General features: G+C 31.5%; 2 protein-coding genes across 2 annotated transcripts in view; both read left to right on the top strand.

Moving 5' to 3' along the window:
- LOC114340325 (exosome complex component RRP43) lies at nt 1-12,403 on the top strand. The gene is made up of 5 exons (XM_028291069.2): nt 1-198; nt 262-436; nt 6,751-7,045; nt 11,115-11,235; nt 12,141-12,403. Exons 1-5 carry the CDS (start codon nt 182-184, stop codon nt 12,358-12,360), a joined length of 828 nt encoding a protein of 275 aa, XP_028146870.1. The 5' UTR covers nt 1-181; the 3' UTR covers nt 12,361-12,403.
- Nucleotides 12,404-15,145: 2,742 nt separating this feature from the next.
- Nucleotides 15,146-15,850, top strand: part of LOC114340315 (N-acetylgalactosaminyltransferase 6) — a 119,956-nt gene continuing 119,251 nt past the window's right edge. The window contains exon 1 of the mRNA XM_050647833.1: nt 15,146-15,590. Within this exon, the coding sequence (XP_050503790.1) occupies nt 15,423-15,590 (168 nt within the window). The 5' untranslated portion in view covers nt 15,146-15,422. The remainder of the gene's footprint in view (nt 15,591-15,850) is intronic.

The following is a 15,850-nucleotide window of genomic DNA, read 5'->3' as shown; positions in this document are numbered from 1 at the left end:
CTGAACGTCAACTGTGTCAAATAAAAAAGAGGTTAGATAAATATAAACAAATTACACGTGAATCCAAGTGAATTCGTGTAAGAAAAGAACTTTTTCATGTTTGTAGTTGAGTAAAGCAAGGAAAATAGAGTTCGATATTCCTCATAAATTGAATTCTGTAAATATTAATTAAAGACCTACAATGGCTCAACAATACAAGTAAGTAATACTGTTTTTGGTATTTGATTAAAAATATTAAACAGTGTATAATATCTCTTCTAGGTCCCTACATCCTGTAAAATACTACAGAGACTATTTAGCACACGAGATTCGCCCAGACGGTAGAGAATTTAATAAATTTAGACCCATTCTACTCAACGTCGGAACAATAGATACAGCAGATGGATCAGCTATTGCTAAAGTCGGCAATACTACTGTAGTTTGTGGTATTAAAGCTGTAAGTGTAATCCTATCCTTCTGGCATAAGCGTATCCTTCTTTTGGCATTGTAACCGTGTATAGTGGATGAGTGTTTGCCTTCTATTCAGTTTTCAGGTCGTCTTCCATGTCATCCAACCTTGTCGTTCTAGGTCTTCTGTTTTTTCGTGTCCCTATCAGCTTCCATTTTAAAATTTTATTTGTTGTTTTTGTATTTTCTTATGTAACAAACAATAGAAGCTTCTGGACAACAATCAGACATATGAAGAAAGGAAAACATAAAGAAATAACCGAAGTAAGGGATACAACAAACCAAATCCAAACAAATACAGAACAGATAGCTAAAGTATGGAAAGAATACTATGAAAACAAATTTAGAAATGAAACAATAGATGATAGAAATGAAACATATCAAGATAACAAGAACAAAGAATTAGAGCAAATAAGTAGAGAAGAAGTACTTAATACAGACGTAATCAAACGTACTTAATCAAACGTAAAAATAGGTAAAGCTGGAGGGGATGATACCATAGACACTGAAATGGTCAAGTACATGGGAGAAGAAGGGATAAACTGGTTGTTGAAAATATACAGAGGCATGGGAAAAGCAGCAAATCCCAAAAGACTGGCAAAGTAACCTTATAGTGCCAATATACAAAAAGAGAGAACACGTCAACTGCGAAAATTATAGAGCAATATGTTTATCATCTATGTTTTAAAATATACACGAAAATAGTAGAGAAGAGGCTAAGTCAAGAGGTAGAAAAAGAACTGGGAGAAGAACAAGCAGCGTTTAGACCAGAAAGACAGACAAACGATAACATTTACATCATTAGAAAATAATAGAAAGAAGTATTGATTTGGGGGGAAAGCTCATTCTAGCATTCATAGATCTAAGGGCAGCATTCGACTCTATAGAAACAAAAATTATATGGAAATGCTTGCAGAACATGAAAGTACCAATTACACTGATAAAAATAATTTAAAGTATATATAGAGGAGTAAAAGGATGTGTACAGATAGCAGGAGAAAGATCTGAAGAATTCAATTGGGAAAGAGGTATCAAACAAGGAGACAGTCTTAGTCCGCTACTATTCATAATAGTCATGAATGAATTGACTAGAAATACTGGAGAAAGAACGAACCAAATACAGACAACAATAGGATACCAATGATTACAGCCAATAAAGACAGAAGCCTTATTGTATGCGGATGACATAGTCCTTATAGCAGATTCCGTGACAAAAATGCAAAAACTTATAAACATATGGACAGAAGAAATAGAGAAATTAAAAATGGAAATAAACATCGAGAAAAGTAAAATAATGGTCATCAGCGAAAAGGAAGAAAATGAAGTAAATATAAAATGCAAAAATACTCAACTGGAAATAGTTATTGCATATGATTATCTTGGAAGTATAATTACCAATGATGGGAAAATAGACCTCGAAATAACAAACAGAACTAAAAAATCAAACAAACTGTACTACGCACTAGCGCCAGTTCTGAGGAAAAAAGAATTGTCCCATGAAACAAAAATTATATAAATATATAATACGATTGTGATACCGACGATACTGTATACAAGCAAAAATTGGACTTTACAGAATAAGCATAATAGTAGGATAAATGCAATTGAGATGAGACATCTACCTAGGGCTATAGCCGGAAAGACCAAATGGGATAGAATAAGAAATGAGGTAATAAGAGGGATAACTAAACAGGAACCAATAATGAATAAAATAATAAAGAGACAATTAAACTGGTATGGACATCTGATGAGAATGAAACCTAGTAGACTATCAAGGAAAATTCAAGAAACAAGGAATATTACAAAAAAGAAAAAAGGCAGACCAAGGAAAAAATGGATACAGCAAATAGTAGAAGCAGGAAAAATTAAACAAAAAACGCTAGAAGAAATGAAACTAATAGCATAAGACAGAAAATAATGGAAGAGATGGGTGAATATGTAGCTAAACTAAACCCAAATCCGCCACCTGAAATGGTATAAGAAAGGGGAGAAAGAAAGAAAGTATTTTCTTATCTCTAGACATGTCTCAGCTACGACAATCTTTGACTTTTAACAAATCTTACAATATTGTACCCTTCATAATTAATTAATTTTGTAGTTTCTTCTGATTCTCTAGGTGCCGTCTTTCTCTTGCACCAAGCTGTATACTTTTCTCAGTATCTTTCTCTCGAATATCCTAAGTTGTGCAGACACAATTTTCATTATTATTCCATAACCAATCCGTACTGTGCTCAGACACATAGTCAAATGAGATGATCCTTAAATGTTTGGGGTGGAATCATAGGCAATTGCGTTATAGGTCCTTTTTCTTTGAGGAATCGGTAAATGGTGATGTTTATTTAAATTTTCTAGTGAATCATTTACCTATTCTACTTGAAAATGTACCATTAAACATCCGCCAACATATTATGTGGTACCTTCACGACGGAGCCCCTGATCACCACAACGCACTTGTCAACGGTGAACTCGATGAACTATTTCCTGAAAGATGGATAGGAAGAGATGGGCCAGTTCACTGGCCACCCAGGTCACCAGAATTAAACGAAGTTGACTTCTTTTTTTGGAATTATATTAAAGACATAGTGTATAGGACACCTCCAACAATAGTTGACGATATGAAAATATAGATTCAAAATGCCTTTCAAAGTGTCACACAACAAATGCTTACAAACATCAGTAGGTCTTTCGAAACTCGTCTCCAGGCTTGTGTAGACATTATGGGAGGTCATTTTGAACTCCTTTTATAACATAAGAAGTACGTTGAACATTTTTTTTTATTTAATTTAGTTTTTTAATAAATTTTAATAAATTAAAGTATTGTTATTAATAACTAGGTAAGTAATACATGTTGTTATCAACAATAAAACTAAAATATCTCGAAAACTAATAAATTTAGGTATAGGGAATATTTAAAAGATATGTAAGTATAGTGATAGAACTTTTCGATAATAATATAAAATACAGGATGTTCCATTTAAAATTATCAAGAAAATCTTGTATTTACATTTTGACTTACCATCTATACAATTTGTGTAGTTATAAAAAAATTGTACATTGTTGCAAAACTACTTTAATATTGACAGTCAAAAGCATTAAAAAAATAAGTTTATATTAGGTACACCGTTAGAAACATACAGGACGATCAAATCAGTATAATTTTTTAATAAAAGTGCTCGTAACTTTGAAACACTCAGTACAACCATAGACAAGTGTTATATCTTTTTAATCAGAAAGATTTAGAGAAACCAGATTTTGAATAAAATACAGGGTGTTCCATTTAAAAAAACATAACTTTGGTTTGGCACCGTGTTAGGGAGGACCCTGTATATTTCTCACTAATTTTAAAATGTGTACATTAAAGGTGTCTATAACTTTTATTAACAACTTTTTTTCGTATATTGTATAATAACAGATATATTGGACTTTGTCACAGAAGTTGATCACCCTGTATACTACCTATACTACCAATATTTCCACCACCATTTCTATTATTATGTTTAACATTTGAATTCCTAAACCTAATCTTAGCACTAATCAAGTCTATACTTTTATTTTCATTGTCCAGTGTATTCGTAATTTCCTTGTTTTCTGATCCTTGTCTGGCCTCTAACCCACTAATTATTAAATTATTTTTCCTTTTGTCTTTATCCATTATTTCTATTGTTCGTTGGAGTTCTTTTATATCTTCTGTTATCTTTTTATTTTCTTTTTTAATCAATTCATTTTCTTCTATCAAGTCTTGTCTTAGTCCATTCATTTTTCATTTTTTGGATTTCTAGTTTTATATTATGTATTTCTTCATTATTTTGTTTTATCTCTTTTTTTAGTTCTTTTATATCACTTCTCGTCTCCTTATTTTCTTCCTTCATTTCTGTTTTTAAGTTATATATTTCTGTTTTAATCTCCTGCTTCAGTTCTGCTAATATTTTCTTTATTTTATCCATTTCTTGTTTTTCTTTGTTGTCTTTTTGGGGTGGTGTTCTTATTGATGACTTACTTTTCTTAAATGCTTACTCTTCGTCAAACGAATTATCATGCTCCGGTTTGCTCCTTTTATTGTTCATTCGAGTGGGATTATACCTGTAACCTTATTTTATTTAAAGTTGGCGTCAGGCAGTGCCTTCCACCTCGACAGTTCAGAGAAAACACTACCTACCAACTTCAATTTAATTTATCTTCCACCTGATTAGATTTTCCAAAGCCGTCCCTGACTTTTATGTTTAATTTTGCTAAATGATTGGTCTTAAGGCTATAGGTACATAATTCGCAAATATTTTACATGTATCCCTACTTTTTCTGTCTTTACACGGCAAATTACGTGTAGTAAAATTCACACTGGTATGAATATGTAAACATTACTATGGTTTGTTTTTTAACCAAGAGGAGTGATTCAAATTTACCGCGCTGTATTGCTTGTTTGTAATTGGTCCAACAGCAAGCAAGTTTACTCCACTGTTATAAAATTTTGACACTAATGACATTTATCAAATTTTGAAACTAGTGACATTTCATAGGTTAATTAAGTTATATCAGCGATTGTTGTGTTTTCTGTGTTATTCCTTTAATTTTTAGCTTGTTAGTCTCCTTTTATATAAAAAGCAGTTGTTTTTGGAACTCTTTAGCGACGTATTAATTTAATATAATATTTATGGATTACTGTTGAGAACGGACTAGATCAACCAAAAAAGAAGATGTATTTGGTTATTATTCTAGTCACTTTCTTGGGTGTGAATCTGTCTTTTTTGTTTACTCCTCCTGGTTAAAAAATAAACTATAGAATGTCATTCTACTTGAAAATATCATCATTAATTTAAAGAGATGGGTTTTGAATGTTCTTGGATAACTGTTATTTTTATAATTGCAAATTATTAATTCAGTTAATAAATGTGATAATTTTTTCACTAACTATGTATTCATTGATTGTAATAATTTATTTTTACAACAAAGACTAATACTTAATCCAGAAAAGAGGAAAAGTGTTAAAGTGATTTTTTCATAATATATTGTTATGGAACGCTTACAATTTTGAACATCTTTAACAACAAAATACTTGGATCACAGAATATATTATCCTGATGTATTCTCTGCTTGGATCTTCCACAAATAATACACAATAAATAACTTTTTATTAAGTTCACGTCTTAAATCAATTAATTATTTATCAAATACACTATATCAATAATATTTAATCAATAACTCAACATATTCCCGATGCAATGTCAAATATTTAAAATTTTCACTGATTGTCAGTGTCTGACTGACAATATATGCTGACAATATTATATTCGGCTGAGTGCGTTGTAAGACAAAGATAGATTTGGAAAATATTACCACGGCATTGTGTTCATTTTTTTCGAATCCTGAAAAAACCAATAAATATTTTTGAAAAATTTAAACGCAGAATGAAAGACTAAATTATTACCGAGGGCCGAAAGTCCCTTAGAATAAATAAAAAGTTTATTTTGAATGATATATTTGAAATTAAAAATCACACTAAATTTTCTCTTAGTTTTTCACCCCTGTAGCTTATTAAAATAAGCATTATAGAAGTTCTCAGGGACTTTCGGCCCTGGCTAATGACGTAATCTTTCATTCTGCGTTTAAATTTTTCAAAAATACTAATTAGTTTTCTCAGGATTCGAAAAAAATGAATCCCCATTTGAATAGCATTGCAGCCGAAAATACGTACCGATCCTCTTAATCTATTCTCGACAAGTTTTTTGTTCGTGGTTTATTTTAAGTAATTAGTTTTTGATTATATGCTCAAATATTAGGTACTGGACCCTTGATTTTATGAATATCAATTTAGGCATGCATTAACTTACAATTCCTTAACAAAAACAATAAAATCATTTTTTTAGTTAAATTGTGGCTTATTTTCCATTTAGAATAGTTGATTACAAAAATGTCACAAGGAAATAGCTTCAGAACAATATTATGCTCTAGGATTTCTTGTACTTCTTCTACTTCAGTTTTGCATTCATCATCTTACCATTCTGCATTTCTTTCTCTTTTGGCTTTACCACAGTCCCCAGCAGTATCTTCCTCTCTGATTCCATTGAGTTTTACTTGGAGAGAATTTTGATATCCTTGTTTCTTTGTTGGGTTTTTAAATCCTTCAATCCATTTTTTAATTTGACTGTATTTGTTCCTTTTGGCAGTGTCGCGATTTTCTGCTGCAATTTTGTCCCTACAAGATAGTGATCTGAGTCAGTATTCACCCTGAGAAACGTTTTGACATTAGTTATGTCTAGAAACAATAGTATTAATATTTTAATTTATACCTTGACAATACTTTTTTAGGAACTCTGTAAACCTAAAGCAGATGCACCAGATAAAGGATTCCTGGTTCCAAATTTAGAATTGACTCCTCTATGTTCCTCAAAATTTAGGCCTGGACCACCCAGCGACCAGGCTCAAGTTCTTACACAACTCATAGCAGAGATCATAGACAATTCCAAATGTATCAACTTGAAAGATTTATGTATATGTAATGATAAGCTGGCTTGGTGTCTTTATGTAGATTTTGTTTGTCTAGATTTTGATGGATCAGTAGTTGATACATGCCTAGTTAGTTTCTTAGGAGCAATTAAAAGTAGTAAGTATAGATATGGTTGAATTTGTTTTACTCAGGAACTTCATTGTTAACTGCATGACAACCCTTAAAGCAATTAATAAATACAACTTGTAATTCTTCTACATTCCATAGCGCTGTTGCTGATACAAAATATACTCTGTTGTTCTATTTGAAACTGTATGATTCAATACCATGTTATATCTTATATGTTATACAGGGTGTTTCATTAATAATTGTCCATATAGTAACTGGAGAAACCTTAGCACAAAATACGAAGATTTGACCTAAAACACTTAAATAAAATGTGGTTCCTTACTGAGTTACAGGGTGTTTTATCTAAACATGTAAAAACTATTTTTGCTCAGAATTTTAAAACTATTCGACGTATCCTTTTCATACTTGGCAGGAAGTATGGGCACTGTACAAACTAGTAAATTATGTTAAAAAAACGTTACTGGCTGTTACCAGAGGCGTACGACGGGGGAAAGTGAATGGTTGACCCTTTCCAAATTCTACGCCACTGGCGGAATTGCTATTTTAGTTTAATTTTTGGATTCTCCAATATTTTCTATGAAAATAATATCCTCTTCATTCGTAACGATAAAGTCATTAGTTTTCGAGATATTTGAAGTTAAAAATGAAATGACACGGTTATTTTGATTAATGTAGTGTGTCACCTTCATTTTTAATTTCAAATATCTCGAAAACTAATCATTTTATCGTTACGAATGACGAGTATATTATTTACGTAAAAGTATTGGAAAATCAAAAAATTACACTAAAATAGCAATTTCGTCAGTGGCGTAGAATTTGGGAAGGGTCAACCAGCCACTATCCCCTGTCGTACGCCTCTGGTAGTAGCTAGAAACGTTTATTTATCTTAATTTAGTAGGGTGTACAGTACCTACACTTTCTGCCAAGTATGATAAGGATACGCCAAACAGTTTTAAAGTACTGGCTACAAATAATTTTTAAATTGTTATCATACGACTTATACAGTGCGTAAATCGTTCAGCTGGACATAGGGAACATACATTGTATATATTTAGATACATAAATACATACATTGTATTAAATTAGATAAATGTGGCAACTTGGCTCTCTCAACGACAATATATAGTTAAGCATTAAGGGACATTAACCTCAAAATTGATAATTACTTTCGGGTGACACAAATAAACGTCAAAACATGACATTGTAGTAGAACTATTTTTGACCTAATGGGAAAACTGTGTCTGTTTAATTTAGAGATTAATTTTTAAATAAAAGATATTTTAAAAACTAAAGTAAAATGATTAATTCATTAGTCATAATCTTTGTTTTTGATTTATTTACGGATTGCCTTGCATTCAAAATCACTCGTTCTATTCAGTGCCGGTTTAACCTAACTTCGGGCCCTGGGCGCTGAATATTTAGGGGCTCCCTTAATTGCTATTCGTTGTCAGATTTTTAACAAGAAAACACATGTATTTATTGTAAAATCCATACTTTTTTTTAAACCAAACAACAAGAATAGGAAACGTAAAAAATATTCCAAAAATACATATAAAAAACAGAAACTTACACAAAACAACACATGACGAACAAAAAAAATATTTTAAAAAATACATACTTATGACAAAAATTAGATCGTTTTTTCTTGACTAGGCATTAGCAATCTGTCATATATTACTATCACAATTCAGTTGCTCCAGGTCTTCATTTTCTATAATACAATAGTGATATGCGTCTAGATTTTCTTGAGCCTAATTTGGCATTAAATGTATTTTTATTCTTTTTAGAGCCGAAAAAAACCGCTTGCCTGATGAATTAGAAGTTGGTATCGTGAAATATTGGGAATTGTTGACATTACAATCATTACATCCTGGATGACACCAAATTTTATAAATGTTTATTTAACTTTTGGCATAATATTATAGAAAGTAATTTCATTATGCAAGTTCTCTTTGGTTTCATCAACATCTTTTTTATATTTCACACATAAAATATTAATTGACTGCTTCTTTATCTAGCGTAGAAAAACATCTAACAGCTGATGTAACATCTTTATAGCATTTAATTCTGTTGAAAAGATCTTGAGTTATTATACTGGCTATTACATTAAATACATACTTCAATTCCAAATCTTTCTTGTCCCTTTAATTGTTTCACTTTCACCTGCTTCATCGAAAAATGTTTTTCCCATCTTTGTTCTTTGAGAACAGAGGATATGTTTGAGATACCGTCGTCTTCGTAAAAAATATTTTTGGCTTGCTTATCATATTTCTTACGTCTCCAACAAATCTCAAAATAGGTGTCATTAATTCTACTCCAATTGACACAAGTCCACAGGTTCTTCATGTTCATGTTTTGCTTGTTGCATTAATTCGTTCCAGAGTTTTTGTCCAAAGCATTGTTAATGGAGCTGTCTCAAAGGTATCTATTTTATTCTGCAATGTCTTGGCTTCATTTTTAATTGCTAATTTTTCGTCTCTGTTATTGCTTAACTGGAAAAAAATAGGTTTGATGGATCCCTAGTTTTTAACTAAAGCATTTACAGCGTCAAAAGTTTCTACGAGTTTTGATTTTATTACCTCCAAGAACTCATTGCAAATTTGGTGAGACAAATAGCTAACTGAACCCTTTCATTTATTCGCATTCCATTGTAAATGCTCAGCTGAGAAGTAGTAAAATTTAGCCTAGTATATAATTTCCTTTACGACGACTCGTTAAATCGTCATTTGATCAACGGAAAGCTAGTCCTTGAGAAGCAAGTAATTTAGCAGTGACAACAACTCTTCTTAGGACGTTTATCCAATAGTTAGCTCCGCTCTCTACTTGCTCTTTCAAGGCAGCGTCTGTAACTTAAATTATTGATGATCTTATTATTAATATAAACATAAAGTTCAGATAAAATTTATTTTCTTCATATGAGATTTGAGCAAACTATTCAAATGTCACCAGTGGGTCCATCCAAAATCAGTTAAACTATTTTTTCAATTGAAAATAATTTGCACGGGTAACAATAAACAGATTTAGCACTTGCGTCGTATATTAGCCAATCTCTCTTTTCTTTGCCTCCATTGAGTTTTCCTCTATAAAAGTTGCTTTAACTTTATCTTCTATAATAAGCTTTGTCTTCATCTTGACACATTTTTTTACAATTTTCTAAGAAATCACTCTTTGGTTTAAAAGTTCGTAGTTTTTATAAAGTTATCAGTCTTAAAATCAGACCATTTCGAAATCGCAGGAATTTCGTCGTCGTTTTTTCTATTTTGAAAAATATGTAGATTATTCAGCGTAGTTTACTTTTTTATTAATAAAATGAACGGGTCCCTACGGGCCCCCGCCCCAAGCGCCCAGTGCATAAACCGGCACTGGTTCTATTCGTTCTAACAGCTCTATTGCACCAGAAACTCGTACTCGAACAGAACTTTCAACTAACACAGGTTAGCGCAGTTGCCACACTGATCTCAATGTATATTCCCTATGTACAGCAAAACGATTTACGTACTGTATCATAAATTAATCAAAATGACTGTGCCGTTTCATATTTAACTTGAAATATCTCGAAAACTAATGACTTTATCGTTACCAATGAAGAGTATATTATTTACGTAGAAAGTATTGGAGAATATAAAAATGGCACTAAAATAGTAATTCCTCCAGTGGCGTAGAATTTGAGAAGGGTCAACCATTCACTATCCCCTGTCGTACGCCTCTGGTAGTAGCTAGAAACGTTTGTGTATCATAATTTAGTAGGGTGTATAGCAGTTGCACTTTCTGCCAAGTATGAAAATGATATGTCGAATAGTTTTAAAATGCTGAGCAAAAATAGTTTTTAAATTTTTAGATAAAACACCCTGTAACTCAGTAAGGAACCACATTTTATTTAAGTGTTTTAGGTTAAATCTTCGTATTTTGTGCTAAGGTTTCTCCAGTTGTTATATGGACAATTATTAATGAAACACCCTGTATATGTTCACTTCTTGGGCATCTGATATTGTCTTTTGAAGTCGAATGTATTATTACTTACTAAAAAAGAAAATATGGTAATAGAATAGAAATTTTGTACTATAATTCTGATTTAAACATGACCATATTTTTTCAGTAACACTACCATTTATTGATTATGATCCAGCTTTAGACAACATACAAGTAAACTTAGAAGAAAGAAAACACATCGAAATATACAATACCCCAGTATCTACCACTTTTGCAGTATTTGATGAGTAAGTAACTATGATTAAGGTAAATTTTAACTTATAGAATCTTGGAAATTCCTTTCTTCAGTCTTCCTCTTCCACGATTGTATTCCCATGTTCTCCAGGAAAATATTTTGCATATTTATTATACTCTCCTTTCTCCTCTACATCTTTTAACTCTTTCGGGGGCGACGGTACTCAAAATTTACCACAAAAAAAAAAGAATGTGTGTGTACTTTGTACCCACATATGAAGTTATACTTCTGTTATATGATTTCAACGAAATAAAATACTTTAAACAGTTTATTTTTATTTTATTAAACTAATTTTAATATTTACCACTTTTCAAAAATCCAAAAATTAAAAAAAAAAGACAGCAATTGTCCGCATTTGAACCCGGGACCTCTCTATCTCTAGTCGAATGCTGTAGCAATGACGCTACGAAGGCATTGTTTATACGGTTTCTCGGACATTATAACAAATCACGGTAACAAATACACGAAGTGAAGTATTAAATATAAATATGTTTTAATAATACGTATTATCTTACTCCCGAGGAAGACAAGTCCAAAGACACAAAAATTATAATAAATATATTTACTAAAAACACTAATATACGTTTTCCACTCCTTTTTTGGACTGATACATACATAACTTAAAAGATTTAGCAACGAATAATACACTCTCTCTGTGCGCATGCGCGCAGAATAATAAAAAATCTTTCCCTATCGCGCCTAAAGAAGTATTACTTCAAAAATTCACTGAAATGGGCAGTGCTACATATTTCGCACCGCATTTACATTGATTTTCTCTAATCCGTCTAAATAAGGTAAAATTTTCATCAGCATTTCTGCCCCTGAAAGAGTTAAATCTATACGGACGTTGAAATAAAAATTTAGTAAAATGGCTGATTTAAAATGCACATTTTTTAGCAAAGTAATTTTGAAAGATCCTACATTAGAAGAAGAAAGTTTGTGTTCTGGTATTTTAACTATCGTGTTTAAAGATGAGGAGTTGTGCTGTGTTCATAAACCAGGAGGCAGTGCATTAACGCAAGAAGAACTTCAACAATGCATTACGGAATCAAAAGAAAGGACTCCACTTATTAAGAGTTTAATAGAGACAGCCGTAAAAGATTATGTAAAGACATAAATACTTATTTTAATGTTATACAATAAAGAATTTTATACATAAATTTGTGTTATAAATAATGATTCCTGATAAATTATGTTTTGAATACAAGTGATCTGAGATGTTTAACTTAGTTTCTTCCTTTTATATTTATTAATTTAAAACGCTTAATTTATTTGTCTTAATTTAATTTATTACATTTACTGATTTATACTAAAACATAATTTATAACTACAATTATTATGTACATTTATTTTTCGACATTACAACATGCGCACTACTTCACACCAAAGTAATGAATGAATGTCACTTATATTAGACTGACAGGAAAATGGTACAATATCTCAATTGTATCCGTACATGCCTCAACCGAAAATAAAGAGGAAACAATCAAAGATGACCTGAAAACCATGAATATAATGAAGGAGAAGGGCGCAAGAGAGATCTGAATGGAAGGACATAGCCAGCCACCGGGCAAATACCGATCCAGAATTATGATGCCAAAAGAAGAAATGCAACTATAAATGCCCATCAATATGAACAACTCCAAAAGACGCTGGAGAGATTAGAGGTTTGTCATTTCATAAAATAAAAATATAATTTTGAATATTTTTGTAAATGCGCCACTGGTTAGAAAACCAACTATTCATTGACACATATGACAGTTAACAAACCAGTGTTGCCAAACGGATGGAAATTTCCCTTTTTACGGGAATTTTTAACAAAAAGTGAAAAGGAATACAATAATAACTCAAATTTTTACTCCAGTTCAAATTGTAAAATATTAAAAAAAAAAGATTCAAAAGATTATTAAAAAAAATTAAACATACGTCGTCTCTCTAGTAGTGTAGTAGATAATAAATATTGTACAATATTTTCAATGATTACAGATATATCAAATCAAGAAAAACGTAATCGCATACAAGGGGTGAAAATTTAAATGCAATGCGTGTGCTCCGAAGTACCTAGCTTACAAAATTACAATATAAACTGTACCGAGTATATTTATGTAGTTCATAGTGAGTATTTATCGCTGCATTTCTTCTTTATCATCGTAATCCTGTATGAGTCTTTGTCTGCCTTTTCTTCTGTCATTAGGCACCCTGTCCGATTATCTAACGTTGGCGATCATATTGGCAATAATAACTTCAGCTCTAAACAGATTAGCGGTGGTCTATTGATACCACTCTCGGAGATTTCGGAGCCATGATGTTCTTCTTCGGCCTAGGCCGCTTCTTCCGGCTAACTTGCCCTGTGTTATGAGGTGTATAGAAGATTATACCATTGCATGGCCGAAATATTGTAACTTTCGAATTTTTATTGTTTTTGTTATTTCCGTGCTCTTATTAATTCGATATGTTTGTCTGTCTGGTTCAGGACCGCCGCGAGAGGGATGAGCGGACCCCGGCAAGACGTGAAGAGCGAAAAAATTGTTTTTTTTTTTTATAAAAATCAAATGATCAATAATAATTAATCCGGAATATTTCAAATATAAATTTTATTAAATTTTGATTATATGTATAATACAGGTGCTTTTCTAATTTTCTGATTGGCAAAGATATCTATAATGTTCGAAAAATAACGTGATTTTAACAAATCGTTCTTAGTGCAAAAAGTTGCTAGGCCAGTTGACCGATCCTGTTTCATTGTAGATCTCATAGCATCTAGGGGAGAAAGACAACTAAAGGATCTTTCCACTTCTGCGACTGTCACCGGTAATGGGCAAAATATTTTTAACGCAATAACGACCGTTAGGAAATAATGATTCCAATTTGAGATGTTTAATTTTATTAAGTAAATCTATTGGAGAAAGTTGAGATTCACCAATATTATCATTGTATATCGCTCTCAAATGAAAAATTTGATCTATCAATTTTTCACTGATGTCTTCCTTATAAAACTCGCGCAATATATCAATTTTTTTCTTGATGTTGTCGTCATCATTTTCACCTCGAAATGTCCATGAACTGTTAAAGAGTGAATACATTTCATTTTCCGCATTAAATAGTTTGCTTGATATACAATTCCACATTAAATTGCTCATTAAACAATCTATTTGATTTACATACTTAATTTGATTACCAACAAAAGTTCTACCAATCTTCATCTAATATATTGTTTTCTTACTGTTTTGTTATATTTTAATATTTTCTTCCACAAAATTTAAACTACATAATTTAATTATATTTAAAACAACTGTCAAACAGTAAAACTTTCAGTTACCCTATTTTTCCACATGACAAATACATAATGTGGAATTGGACGAGTGAGTCTAGGCATCGATTACGAATCAAAGCGCCGCGAAATTCACGGGTTCGATTCCCGATGCAAGCTTTTATGTTTGCATGCATTTTATTATTGTAAGTATATATTTGTTATGTAATTTTTTTTCCAGAAAATGCGTATTTAAAATTTTTGCCAACAATTATCGTTCAGAAATCATTTTTTCTTTGTGGCATTTTTCAATGTGTTTGTGTGCGTTTTATTCTTTTATTTTTTTAAATTTTTGGTATTATCTTAAAAATCACATAATATGTAGTAGAAGTATAACTTCTTACGTGCGTACAAAGTACACACACATTCTTTTCTTTAATAGATATTGTTTTGAAAATACACACATCCTTATAACAGGTTTTCTGTTATAAAACCAACTTTGTGAACGGGAGGGAATTTTTCATAAAAGTGTGAATTTTGAAGGCAAGTTAAGTTGAGGGAAAAAGCTTGCTTGAAGGCTGGCAACATTGCAAACACTTTGTCAGTTTGTTATTGTGCAACTTCAAACTAATTACAATTATTTATAAACAATATTATGCAAAATTTTTACCTTCCATAAAGGTGAATGTTATAGTTCCTATTCTTTTATTAGTTTGTTAACGTCTCGAGGTAAACTACTTGTAACTAAGAAGTTCACTTCTCGAGAATGTTGAAGTTAGGTTAGACGCGCTTTTTCAAAGTATATTTACTGAGGCTGAGGAGGTACAGATTTAAATCTAATCTTATCAGCAATGAGTTGATAATCCAACGAGGCTGATACTGGAGAGTAATGTTAATATGCGTATGTGGAAATATCTGTGATCGTCAGAATGAGAAGGAATTTAAAAACTGTGTTAAAATATCTTTTAATTTCGTCTGTGACTGTAGTGTTTACTGTGTTGTTTTATAGGATATTTAAAACTAGAGACTTTAGGACGGACAATGTAATTTATATTGGTGCTAATAATATTGGTATTGAACCTCTTGCTCCAGAAGAGGTGAGTAAACATTTTATTATTAGGCATAAATATAAAAGGAATGTCTTTTACATAATATACCCTTTGAACTCTTTTCTTGGCAAACAAAAATATTCAGGCTGAGTCGACCTGGGGCCTATAGTATAGACATTCTTAAAAATGTCTAGCTGTTTTTGATAACGCTGGGATTCGAACCCCAGCCTACTTGCATGAAGGTCAGACATCCCACTGCCTGAGTTAGTCCGGCCCATTTAAAAATGTATGAAATAAATATTTCACTT

This window comes from Diabrotica virgifera, chromosome 3 (genome assembly GCF_917563875.1).
Source record: "Diabrotica virgifera virgifera chromosome 3, PGI_DIABVI_V3a".
NCBI lineage: Eukaryota > Metazoa > Arthropoda > Insecta > Coleoptera > Chrysomelidae > Diabrotica > Diabrotica virgifera.
The sequence above is the reverse complement of the archived record's forward strand: the minus strand, read 5'-3'. Positions and strand labels throughout refer to the sequence as shown.

Excerpts from the sequence above, each read along its gene's own strand:
- LOC114340325 (XM_028291069.2), top strand. Across the intron at positions 437-6,750 it reads TAGTTTGTGGTATTAAAGCT|GAACTCTGTAAACCTAAAGC; the intron begins GTAAGTGTAATC and ends ATACTTTTTTAG. Across the intron at positions 11,236-12,140 it reads ACTTTTGCAGTATTTGATGA|CAAAGTAATTTTGAAAGATC; the intron begins GTAAGTAACTAT and ends CACATTTTTTAG.